Source organism: Lottia gigantea (assembly GCF_000327385.1).
Source record: "Lottia gigantea unplaced genomic scaffold LOTGIsca_140, whole genome shotgun sequence".
Taxonomy (NCBI): Eukaryota; Metazoa; Mollusca; class Gastropoda; family Lottiidae; genus Lottia; species Lottia gigantea.
In genome coordinates this window covers 443,586-457,475 of record NW_008707618.1, presented here as the reverse complement: position 1 = coordinate 457,475, position 13,890 = coordinate 443,586, and the positions used below count along the sequence as shown (strand labels likewise).

Below are 13,890 nucleotides of genomic sequence, written 5' to 3'. Positions count from 1 at the left end.
AAGTATATATATCTCTAATTGGAGTTCAAAAGGTCATGAGCCAAAAAAAGTAAACATTTTTTCTTGTTTGTATAGGTTTTCTCATCATATATCAAAAACAAGATGGCGTCGATGGGTTGAGTGAGCAGCCGATAGTTTGCAGAAAAATTCCCGTCTCCTGTTATTAATAAGAAGTTTACTATGCACATTAGTAACCATTTTCAAACCAGTGAGAAATTTCCCATACCACACAGCAAACCGGAGATTGTGCGTTTCACATCTTGGAAATAATTGGCGAGTAGGCCTACTGCAAGTAGGCTATAGTGTTCCAGATCCAAAAGTTAAAAAGTGTCTAAAGCTAGAAGTTTTCAAAGGAATTGCCTCATTGTGCACATAAACAGCTATGCCAAAATCCAGATTGCAAAGCTTCAAATTGTTCTAATTTCCAATCGATCCAAAATGTCATACGATGACACGTCACACATTCCAATCTAAATGACCATCATCCTTAACTATTTAAAAATGGCGTCCACAAACTTCTGCAGCTGACGAACTTGAATGTGGCCTAGCGCTAATTGCCTATTTTTAGTGGTTAGAAAAGATAATAAAGCATGCCGTAGAAAGGTTTTGTATAGAGTAAATCTAGCTTCCTGCAATATGTTCTCTGTTCACTGACGAGCGATGGACTGCACGACCACACCCTCGAGTTCCTGTGATTCTTGGACCAGCGAACAACACGGACAGCAGAACCAATACAGCAGATCCGTCACAAAGCTGCCCTGTATGCCTTTCGAGTCCCTGATTTTGGTTCTAATATGAGCACCGAGAATAAGATCCAATATTGGAACTAGAGAAAGAACTCCGCACAAGATGCAACTTTCTCCAACTTTTTCGGCATTTTTGCCAAACTGGTAGCAAGGAATCAACCAGGAGATGACACATAAGCCAATGTTGTCAAAACATCCGAATAATCCGTGTTGAAAACTGTTCGACATTTTCTATAAGTTGATCGTTCTCTATCCTGCTGTAACGTACTGTTGAACGTGAAGTATGTTGCCAACTGACGACAAGCCGTGTATAATTTACAGTCTATAGCCTTCTCTACCTACACAATTACTGCACGACAAAACTAAGGCAATATTCATCATTGGTTAAAGTGGAGGTTTATAGTAACATGTGGCCGTCCAACTGGTTTCATTTTGTTTATTTACTTGTTGAACTGTATACACTATCAATGATATCTCGGTCCTTGTTTCGTGCCATGGCCACGAACTTGTGTGAAGTAACGTATATACGAAGTTTTTACTGAATTGTAAATAGGGTGCTGTTTTAGATTCAGACCGGTGTCTCAGATGTTTTGATGATCTTGATAGAGTGTGATTGATTTTGGCACCACAAATATTATTTTAATTGACCATATTTCATTATTTCACTCCAACAAATTTAGTGAGCAAAATTATTTAAAGCATGGGACTTTGTCCATCTAGACGTTGACAGATACACTAGGTAGCGGGACATCTCATAATTTACATTATTACCAATGTGGACTCTCTAGAGATCCCGAAATAAGGCACAAAAAAACTCTTATTTATTACAAACACTGACAATCAATTGAAATGATTTATTATTAAATCAGAATAAGTATTATTTGTGGTCAGTGACAAACCGCGTACCATGCTCATGGATTTAGAGCAATATTGTTTCTTAATGATATCAGAAATTCCAGCATGGTTCAATCAGTTTTCATAACGCCAAACATGGCTTTGGAAATTTTGTAGCTTTCAGCCAGTCAGTTAATGATATTTCTACCCGCTTTGAGTTAAACCGTTAGGTTTCCGCAATGTCCATGTCAGTTAGTTTTTCTAAATAAGAACAAAATCATGGTTCATCCTATTCATTCCATGTTATCACGTGAGTTTTCTGTTCGAGCAAATAACCAAAATCTTTTGGTGATCGTTAGATTACAAATTACAACTCTATTGGAAAGCCTGAACCCTTTTTTATTACAGGAAGGTGTACTGCGCAGAAAGTAATCGTTAGCCTAAGAAATAAATTATTTTCGGGATGGGCCATTGGGTAATGCGCCCTTCCTCAATCAGACCTGTGAAAAGTCTGATTTTGAAGTGAAATTTAAGATTTTAAATGCTCCAAGTTCATTTCAAGCCACCTGAAATCCACTGCCGCGCTTCAGAGAGACACCTCTCATTAATTTTTAACTAATGATTTGCGCCAATAAAGTCTTTAAGTGAAAATGATTTACACCAGACTAAGAGATGATGTCACCAATCGCGTGATATAGGCCTAGGTCTTAAGCATATTTTGCACATTTAAATTTAGTGGAATTGCAGGAACTACAGGTGTCTGATTGAAATTTGGATTGGTGTAAATTGATGCTGTCAGTGCGTGCGATACACATAGAAAAAACCTCTTTACAATCCCTTTAAAATCGACATAAAATAGAAGCGTTCAACATTTTGTTGTTAGCAATCATTGACTCTTCGAATTTAACTCCATCGGTCACCCTAATGTCCGCTAAAATAGTGCAATTCCATATGACAAGGTCTATTCAATTTAGGCCTTAATATTTATTAGTCTCTCAAAGATTCGTATCAAAAATCAACCCGTCTTTAGCAGTGAAAGATGCACTTTTATATTGTGTTAATTAGTAGCTTACTGGGGACCTTCTCTTAAACTTCAGTATAATGCTTGTGTCGATTAAAATATTACTATTGTATTTTCCGAAATTCATTAATGTTTCTTTTTTTTTTTGCAATAAAACTTCTTTCTTTGGATTTTACATTAGCGGCCACTATGTAGAGGTTTGACTGTTAAGTAGAAAAATTAAAGGGACGTAACTCTTAACTCAAAAATGGCGACTTCCACCCAAGGAAACATATTGAACTAAATTTGCATCATTTCTTTCGACGTTAATTTAAAAAGAGTAGTTATATTGTGTTTGCTGTTTCAGAAACAAGAGTTATGCAGAAAGACACAGAAGTAAATAAGCGCAAAAATGCGAAAAGCAGACGTGATACCGCGGTAAGACAAACTTTTCGGAGTTTCACTCCCAACAAATTCAGAAATTGAAGTTCAACCCTTTTTGTTCTTGTAGCTTTGACTTGTAGAAAGTTCATATCTCAGTTACAACCATGCATTAATATTTCGGGCATTTTATCAATGAAGGGTCTACATACTACCATTGATTTATCAAAGGAGTTCTGCAAAACGATCATAAAATTTCCTACATGACATATGAAGTTTGTATACAAGTAACCTTGTTGCAGCAATTTCAAAGTTGATACTCGACCTCTAGCTAGGTAATCCTCATAAAGCGAATAAGCCCTACCAAGCAAATGATTATTATTACAGTGGAGTGGTGTAACCTATATTCATGCGTATAATTAAAACTGGTTTGTTTCTATTTTCTCTATAAATCCCCCACTTTGACCCATATTTCATGAACAACCAACTCAACAACGGCTGCTAAATGTGTCACCTATTTTCGTGTACAATGTTTGATCTATAGGTAAGTCGATAAACACATGTATTGATACCCATTGGAATAATTATCATTTCTAAGTATTTATCTTTAATATCAATTCTTTATAATAAGTGACAATTCTTTCAAAGAACAACGATTTGAAAAAAAAAAAATCAGTGACTGACAAAATATATTACTAAAAAATATTGCTAAAATTCATTGAAATGAATATGGCCTACTTTTTGTTCCATACAATTTTTCCACTAGTTTGTCATGTGACTTTGTTCACTGGAATATATTCTAGCAGACTTGGAATTCTGAGTACAACTGGGGATTATAAGGAAATTTGACTGATAAAAAATTGTGACATTTGGTAATAACTGAAATCCGCCATTTAGATGAATAGATAATAAATTTGACATTACTTTGAAACCCATGTCTATCAAAACATGCTAATGCGGAGGTCATGCAAGGTCGCAGCACATGTAAATTATTTATCAATTCCAGAGAAATTAGGTTACATGACTGGATTAATATTACCATATTATAGGTTCAAGGCACAAATGATAGCAGTATCATCAGTAAAGCCTCAATGGTGACCCAGGGATATTTTGAAGATCCGTTCTATGAATATTTTGTCAACAAACAACTCAGACGTGCCCCTTTAATCAACAGGTCAGACTTCTTTCCTAATTTTTTTTTGAGAGGCTTCACATTCAAAACTGGAGTTTTGCCATAATTTCACTCATTTACTCAATCATGGTACTTTGAAATACTTCGTTGGTAAATCAAATACCCTAGGTTTTTGACATGACAATTACAATAATGTACTTTATCATGATAACATTACGGTACATTTAAAATTTGCCCACTGCATAGCTTGATGTGTCTCTATAAGACAAGGATAGATCTTAAAAGAAATAATGATGTAAAACTCCATTTCCTATTTAGTATCATTATGTTTCAGAGGTTATTTTATTCGTGTGAGAACAGTGGATCATGTGATCCAGAATTTTCTACAGAGATTTCCAGGAAGGAAACAGATTATTTCTATTGGCGCTGGTTTTGACACTAGTTATTTTAGGCTAAAATCAAAACAACTTTTACGAGACACAGTTTTTGTTGAGGTAGGTGGAGCACTTATTGGGCTGATCAAGACAGGCACTACCAGTGTGCAATTAGGGTGATTTTGCCAGGACAGTGGCATTAACTTACTCTTCTAACATGCACAACCTATTGCACACTGGGCCATAGGTTTATTGTCTCATACAAATAACAAATTTATGAGACCTTTGTAGCCTTTACTATAGTGACTTGATAAAACACTTACTTTTAGTGGAAGTGCGAGAACCCCAGATGTCTGATTGAAAATTGGAATGGTGGAAATCGAAGCTATGAGTGTCCTGTATACACAAAAAAATTTTGAAAACTCTTTTCAATCTGTTTAAAGGAGTTGTGAAGAAGCTTGTGTTTTTTTAGGATACTGATAGAGTTGATTTACATCTTCACAAGTTACTGTCAGACTTCTCGTTTTGCAATTCCACCAAAACTTAACATTTTATGATATAAGTAGAAACATTTAGAAAACCTCTTTATAATCCCTTTCCTATATCTGCTGAAAAAACAAAAATTACATACATTACCACGATTCTTCTTTTCAGATTGACTTTCCAGAGTTAGTGAAAAGAAAACACAATTTGATTTCATATCATAAAGAATTAAATGAACTTCTCAGTGAAAATGTGGTCAGTAATGAAAAATCTCCACTCCTAGGTAAGTTATAAGTGTAGTTGATTTCATAGAACTCCTGCTTTCCTTGATTAAAGGGAAAAATTAGTCATTTTCAGGGGGGTTGGTTTGGGTTATATCATTAGTCTTCATTGATAAGCTTAGCTAATGGACTCTTCATAGACTCTTGCAATTTTGGTGCTGTACATGTACGCCCAAAAATGCTCACAGGTACCCCAATTTGTAGCCAAGGATGTAGATAACGTTTCCCAAAAGCACTCTTTAGCACCTGTAATTTTTTTGTCTTTTTTTGTACTTTTCTGTTCATAAAGATGGGCAGTACTAAACTGTGTGCAATGAGGAAATTTCTGACTGTTTCTTGTTTTAAATTTCAGAGTTGAACACAGTGGACTATAAATTATTAGGAGTAGATTTAACTCAGTTGAATATTCTCGATGCAGCTCTTCTGATGTGTGGAGTAGATTTTGAATTACCTACTCTTATTTTGTCAGAATGTGTTTTAACATACATGACACGAAGATGGTTGGTAACATTTTTATCTTTCTTATGTTTGTCCCCATGGGCTGAATGTTAGACAGGACCATGTTACTTTGCTGTATTCATAGGGAGTAATTTTGCTCTACCAGTCTGATTCAAGTCCATTCAAGTGCTCAGTTGTGATTTGGAAGATTAGGTCATTTTCATGTGCCAATTTTGAAATATTTTATCAATTTAAGATGTTGAAAATAAATGTTCATATGGTGTGAAAATTTGAAATCGACAAATTTTAGTCATTGGTTCTGATCTCTGTGAGTGTTTTGTGAACTTGTTTAAGTCATCATTCCAGTCAACTCAGCTGTAAATGGGTATTGAATCTAACAGGTTTTCTATCACAGTCCTGTTCTTATGACATTATTTTTAACCAATCATAATGTGACACCTATTTCTATATAATACAAAGAATCTGTCATTATTGGTTCACTATGAGTTTTGTTATCCCATATTTCTTCCACGTTATCAAGAAACGGATCCTGCATGACTGGCTGTTTGGTTTTAATGAAGTCATTAGAACAAAACTTGTTCGATTACAATGAAGGTCCAAAATGTCAGAAAACAAAGGAAATTAAATGGTAGTCTAATCTTAATTTGGTCTATAATAGAGGTTTTTTTATGATTTCAGTTCTACATCAGTAGTAGGCTGGGGTAGTGAAACTTTCTCTAATTCAATCTTTGTTTTATATGAACAAATACATCCTAATGATGCCTTCGGTCTTTTTATGTAAGTATTGGATTTGTATTATTTTTAGAGAGTCCCGTGACAGCCTAACGGAACTGGTGGTACAAATAAGGGGCATACTTAATGGGAGGGCTAGTATGGTGATTGAGATTTAAAATGTAGAAGCCAAAAGTGCAAGCCTGCCATTATTATTGTAGACAAATCAAATGTTAAATTCTCATTCTGAAAAGGAACATGGATAGCTATAATTGAGCTGGTAAAATCAATATTCAATAACTATATCCCTTTTATGTTAATATTAAGTTCCCAAATTTGAATGATACAAGTTTGGAATTTATTTTTAGGCAAAATCATTTCCATATGGTTGGTTCACCGTTAAAATGTATCAATTCTTACCCAACTATAGACTCACAGAAACAAAGATTTCTTAAACAGGTAACAGTTCCTATTATAAACAATTCTAAGACAACTCTTGAGCAGTACTTTCAGACTGTAAATATAAGAGAAAGATAGAAACAAGGATATATTACAAGGATATCAACTAATGCTGACAGCACCCCATCAGTTTTTGTACCTGACATGAATCTTCAGTAAAATTTCACTGCCTGATATTTGTAGCTGATTTTTTTCTCCTCAGCAATTGTTTTCTTCATGTGACTGTTCTCACAACAAGACAAGACTCCACAGAGTATGATCATCTCCTGATTATCAACATGGGAATTTTTCCCTCATTGTACTCTGAAAAGTGTCACTGTTTTCATTTGTCAAATCAAATGCAGAAAATAAGAATGTAAAACTCTACTTCATTTGTTACATTAAGGGTTGGAAATGGTGTGAATCATACAATATGAACCAGTTTTATTACAAACTGCTCACTGAAGAAGAGCGACAGAAAGTGGAAAAGTTAGAACCTTTTGACGAACATGAAGAATGGCACGTCAAGTGTAGTCACTATATGATACTGATTGCCTATTCAACAAGTGATATACACAGCATCATGGTTCCTGATCCTGGCTCCTTAGGTAAGTCTACGGCTTACTGGATGGTGCTGGAAAGGAACATTAGGCACTGTACTTAAAGGGACAGGTTCGCCAACCATTTGACCAATTGTACCACAACCCAAAATCTGTCCCATTAATCTAAAAATATACTAGCAAGAATAAAAAATTTTAAAGCTATTTTTCAAACAGAAGCGATTTGTTATGAACCATTGAGCTGTATAATGTTGAAATATATACCTATAGACCTAATTTACGCCTTGTTCTGGAACCATCAAATACAAGACTCTCCTGTCAAATCTTTACGTCATCTATTGAAAAGATGGCTACGTCATATATGACGTCATTAAGCCCTTGATAAACAGCTAGAAAAAGGGCTTTTTCGGAAATGTGTCAAGATATAAAGTATTAAAAGATTAATCAATTCTGATTTTAATGATGTAAAATATGATTAGTTTTGATCTAGTGGAATTTGAAACGGAGGCACCAATGCCACCTTTTCCGTTATAAACCTCGTTCTTGATTTAATATGGCAGATGCCTGAAGAAGTTATCCTAGATAGGTTGTTAATAGTTCATCAAAATTCTAAATAATAATTCAAAGCAAGCATCACAGAAAATAAATAGAAATATTTTTTGCAGATCTGGAAAAAAGACCCATGTGTTTAGGTGATGCTATACCAAATAAAATCAGCATGACACGTGTTGAGTTAGGTGATCACACCATCAAAAGATACAGCCATATTTCTGGTTACCTAGGCAACAAGCATATTTTGATATTTGGTGGTTTTGGTGAACAAGATGGCCGTCATCAGCGTCTGACTGAAATTTATGTTTATGATGTGGAAAACAATAAAATCTGCCCCAAGCAATTGAAGATGTACAACACAGATTGTAAGTTGTGTTATTTTTTGTGTGTGATTTTGTGAAAGCTGGTCTGTTGAGGGATGTGTGTCATGTAATTGTCACGCCTTTGTAAACACCATTAAACACCATTGATATACACTGTATAGTATAAAAGACTATGGTTAGAACAGATCAGTTTCACGATGTTTCACTTGAATCTAACCTATGCCTAATTCCATGTTGGTGATGGCTGGTATTCCTTCAAATAGTTTTTTAAAAAGCAGTTATTTCCTGTTTTTCATGAATTTAAATTAGAAATGTCTGACTGTGAAAATTTCAAAATGATAAAGTCCTGATAATAACATTTAATTTCAGATCCCAGAATGCATTTGGATGCAGTAACCTTGACCAATGGCAGCATTGTAATAGTGGGTGGTCGAAATTCTCCTTATAAAGTCTCAAAAGGTGTCTTAGTTGTGTCTTTAGCTTCTGATGATATGGACTCTGTAATTGATGATGTTGAAAAAGTGTGATATTCAAAATTCTGAATTAGCAAGCAGACAATCCAATTCATATCGAGAATGAATCAGGAAGCATCCCAGAACCAAGATGGCGTCATGCAATATGTAGTGTTATCATCAAAGGTATGTGCCAAGTATTTTAATACAAATTATATTCATTAATGGCAACAAAGTATGTATTTTTGGGTAATGTTTGGTATTGTATTGTATCTTCTAGGTATTTTAGTAGGAATAGAAAATGTATCTCTGTATATTTTTCTATACTCTATGTATATACAGTCAAGTAACCTAATTTCGTGGAAACCTATTATTCGTGGATTTCTGGAAAGGATTAATAATTTACATGAGCGACCTTGCGCGACCTCCGCATTAGTTTGTTTTGATAAACATGGGTTTTATCTACAATATCAGCTAATAGAATGAATTCAGTAGTTTCAAGCAAGGTAAAATGTAATAATGTATACTTTGACAAATACAAAATGGCGGATTTCACTTATTACCAAACGATGCCATTTTTTATCGGCCGAATTTCCTTATAATCTCTTGCGGTAATCCGAATTCCAACTGTCGTCTGCTAGATTATATTCCAACGAATGAAGTCACGTGATCAACTAGCGGATTCCGTGTCAGCAGAAAATTTCTATGAAACACAAAGTGGACCGTATTCTTATGTTGTTTCAGTGACTTTTAGCAATAAATCACGATACGTGTCTTATTTTGTCAGTCACTATTTTATTTTAAAATCGTGGTTCTTTGAAGGAATTGACACTAGTTATAATATACTATACTAAGAGAAGTTAATTATACCACCCGGTATCCATACAACGTGTTTTTCTTGACTTATTTATAGATCAAACATTGTACACGAAAATGAGTGACGCATTCTGCCGCCATTGCCGAGTTGGTTGCTCATGAAATATGGGTCAAAGTGAAGAATTCATAAAGAAAATCGAAATAAACCAATTTTAATTATTTTGTAGAATATCTGAGGAAACATCTAAGACATAAAAATTTGTTTTCGTTTTTTTAACTTCGACGAAATTCAGTGTTGAATCCTTATATCCACGAAAATAGTTTACACCACTGTATATTTGTATATATATCATACATATGTTATCTACCGATGTTGTCGGGTTTCTACCCCTTTTGCATGTTGTCCACTGTCCAAATTCTCTATGATAAATCAACAAAATATCTATCATTACTTGTATTTTGATTGCCGGTAACACATGTTAATCTCATCATGTAATAATATTATCATTGCCTGATTAATTAATCTCCCAATTAAGATGTTAATTTGATTTATTTTCACCCGATAATGTGTATTTTAAACCCACAAGACACACAACATCCGGTAGATTCTACTTTTTGCAATAAATTTTACACCAGCCTTAATAATGAAATCTTGAAGTCTCCATAATATATTATAATAACTGTCAATCATTTCACCTTGACATTATTTCTTTTCAATCAATACTAATGAATGACAATATTAAAGTTTTTTGGGCTCCTAAATATGAAATCTCCGGCACTATTTCTAGAATTAGTTTTCCTTGGTAGCTCTAACCTATAGATTTGTTAATTTTTCCTGTGTCATGTAGGTCTATAGGCCTATGATAAATAATTTTAAAAAAAAGCAATTTGGGGCTTAAAATTGGCGAATTTTCACACTTTGAAAAAATCTCCCGACTTTTCACCCAATCTCCACATTTGTTTTCCTGACCTGTACATAATAATTATGTATGTATATAATGTAGATACAGAAGATGTAATATTGTATACTGTATTATTGTATTTCTGTAAATTACAGGTATAGAATATGGTTTTTTGGTTTTATCTATGATGTTTTATATATGTTTGTATATTATAGATACAGAATGTATATATTGTAATATATTTCTGTATATTGCAGGTACAGAATATGTGTATCTCTATGGTGGAAGAACTATGTTAAATTTATGCCTGAGAGATTCTTATTTATTAAATACTAAAACAGGACATTGGAAACAGGTATTATGATTTTTTCCTTTTGTGTTAAAATGTTAGCTTGGATATAAGAATAGTTAAAACCAAATGTTTTCCATTTGATGAAAAAAAAAAGAAATAACTATATTTTACAAGGATAACAACTTAGGTTCACAAAGCCTCCTTTGTGCTAGGTGGTTCTTTGCCAAACCTCTTGGTATTGATTTTCCCTCGAATTATGTTATCCAAATTACAGCTTGGTTGACTGGAATTATGAGTGAAGGTGATTTATTCAAAGTGATTGTGCTGACCAAGATTACAACCCATAGCCACCATTTGTTTGACGTAACCAAGCAAACGAGAACCAACGCTCTGACTTACTGTGCTACAGAAACTGCACATTGAAGTACAATTACAGCTATCTGTGTCACCAAAATCTAACACCTGGTTTGTTTGCAATAAAAGAAAATGTATTTTTAGATGTTCTGACAGTCTAAATATTCTAGATTACCTTTAAATTAAGGATAAAAGAGATATTCTAGCCTGTGAGTATATCGGAAATTGCAGTAATTGTTCAAAATAAGTTTGAAATTTGTATCTTTCAGCTGAGTTTTAAAGGAGTTACACCAGGTTCTGTTCAATCCCACACTCTAACAGTATGGAAAGATCAGATAGTCTTGTATGGTGGCCTAGATGCTTTAATACAGCCCTTGTGTTCTGTTTACATTCTAAATATAGAAACATGGTCATGGAACCAACTTGACATAACTGGAACACTCTATCCAAGGTGAGAAAAAAAATCAGAATTACAAATTTATTGGATGTCTGGACCATCTAAAAGAGAGATTACATAGTTGATTAGCCATATATCAAAAGCACATAATTAGCTATGTGGACTCTTTGAAAATAGTGCAGAGTTTACAGCTTTGACTGGCAGTGTGTTAGATTCAGAAGAGGGAATATTTTAGCTAAGCTAACCAGTAACAGTGTTCACAGCTCAATGTCCAAATTTCGGCCTTTAAATCCCCAATACTTTATACATTTAATGTGGATGAAGACCTTGATACAAAATAAGTTGTTATACTCTCAACAAATAGGAGCATTTCTTTTTTTGGAGATTGCTTTAGCAAATCAAACAGATGTCTTAGGATCAAATTTTGAATGAGATGAATTTAATTTCTCATATCTATTTGTATATTGTAGATATTCTCATACTAGTCATGTGATTGGTGATAAATTGATCGTAACTGGTGGCGTGAATCTATCCCACAATCCACCAGGCATTGGTGTTATCAATCTTCAAACAGGACAGAGTCAAGAATTTAAATTACCAGTAAGTTCTTTAACTTACATCTATTTGTTGATGATAATTCCTTGACATGGTGATGCAAGACTTGTTGTCATAGTAACGAAAAACTTATCACGGTGAAGTTTTTTGCAAAAATCAACTAGCCTTTGTCTATTAGCTGGTCTTTGGTCTATCAGCTGGTCCTTGATCTATCAGTTGGTACTATCTACTGATCTGTTGTCTGTCAGCTGATCCTTGGTCTATCAGCTGTTTCTGTTTGTTAGTTGATCTTCAATCTTTCAAGTTCTGAAGCTCATATAAGAATAACAAAATAACAATCAAATAACAATTAAATACACTATCTTGACTTTTTTGCAGGAAATGGAAAAGGAGAAAATGATTTTATTTCATCAACATTCAAGTGTGTTGTTGTCTGAGTCCAGGTTAATGGTGATTGGAGGAGGGGGCAATTGTTTTTCGTTCGGAACCCATCTCAATATTACCCCTTTTATTATTGGCCTGAAACCTATTCTTGAGGAACAGCAATTTCCGACTGAATGAAATTGAAATTTTGAGCCATCTGTAACCTTTGATCCAACAGAATGTTACTCCCATTATAATAATCTATAATCTTAAGATGTAGGATTTACTTGAGAGCTCAAATGTCTTGAAAGATGTTTAAGATATTTTAGATTAACACAAAGGGAAATTATAAGTTTGCATAGATAACCTTTTAAGGAGAGGCATTTCAATTTCAGCCATCCGTATCACTTTTAAGAATCAAATTTTGTTTTTGGTTCTTCTATGATAAAAAACAACAAAATATATCTTGGAATGTTTTACTGTTACCACTTTGAGGGCATGATAACACTTGATCAGTGGTTATAACTAATGACAATGTTGTGATATTGATAGTGAGTACACAAGAGAATTTTGATAACACCCTAGATAGCTTCCTAGATGTTAGTTTATTTAATCGGAGGGAAACCAGATATCAAATTTTGATTATGAAAAGTGACATATATATATACCTTGGAATAGAAATATTAAAACAGAACCTAAAGAAAAATTTCTGTTTTGGTATTTCTCTACAATTAATGAGCACTATTTTAACAGTAAAATACTTTTATTGTATACCTTGAGATATTCAATTCTTGTCTTTTTGAGCGTGTTCTGAACACTCTCGTGCAGTTATATATTGTTTAATACGAGTGCAAGTGAAAGGTTTAGCAAAATCCTTGAAGCTTCCAAGGTATGGATTAATTTACTGAAAATGTAAATTTTATTATGAAAAGTGACACAGATGTAATTGAAATTTTCCCTATCGGTAAAGCAAATGTTAAAAGGACTGAAACAGTATCAGTATCTTCAGCTTCAGCTATTTTTTTGGGTTTGTAAAGGGACAGGTAGACCAGGTAGACCAATCATACTTTAGTCTCAGAAACTGGAATTTTTCAGCTGAGCTAATCAGTAATAGTGTTCACAGCTTACCATCGAAATTTGAGCCCTCAAATCCATGTGTGTACAGAATTATCTGTTTAAGAATGTTAAAAATCGTCAATTTAAGATACTCTGTGATATAGAGAAAAGACATATATAGAAATAGTGAGTAAAATTCTTAGTTTGAAGTATTGTGATCTTTGTACATTTCTAGTAGTTCTGAAGACTATTTACATGTATTCAAGACTAAAATCAACTTCCCAAAGTTGCAAACCTGTCCCTTTAATGTTAAATCCTGACCTAATGTTTAAACCAAACCTTAGATATCAAGATTCATTTTTTTGTCCTAATGGGGTTTCCTCATTTTTTTGTCTTAATGGGCTTTCCTCATTTTTTTGTCTAATGGGC

General features: G+C 33.8%; 2 protein-coding genes across 2 annotated transcripts; one reads left to right on the top strand and one right to left on the bottom strand.

Moving 5' to 3' along the window:
* Positions 1–193: 193 nt before the first annotated feature.
* LOTGIDRAFT_225418 (hypothetical protein) lies at positions 194–1,079 on the bottom strand. Its single transcript, XM_009049891.1, has one exon. The coding sequence runs from the start codon at positions 972–974 to the stop codon at positions 648–650; it is 327 nt and encodes a 108-aa protein (XP_009048139.1). The 5' UTR covers positions 975–1,079; the 3' UTR covers positions 194–647.
* Positions 1,080–4,010: 2,931 nt separating this feature from the next.
* Positions 4,011–12,603, top strand: LOTGIDRAFT_139773 (hypothetical protein; the record flags this gene model as incomplete). Its single annotated transcript, XM_009049890.1, has 14 exons — positions 4,011–4,135; positions 4,428–4,587; positions 5,122–5,233; positions 5,584–5,731; positions 6,369–6,467; positions 6,770–6,860; positions 7,246–7,451; positions 8,078–8,325; positions 8,644–8,774; positions 8,822–8,912; positions 10,702–10,799; positions 11,360–11,541; positions 11,958–12,087; positions 12,421–12,603. Coding segments are annotated over 14 exons (2,004 nt in total), but the record flags the coding sequence as incomplete, so codon positions are not given.
* Positions 12,604–13,890: the final 1,287 nt, after the last annotated feature.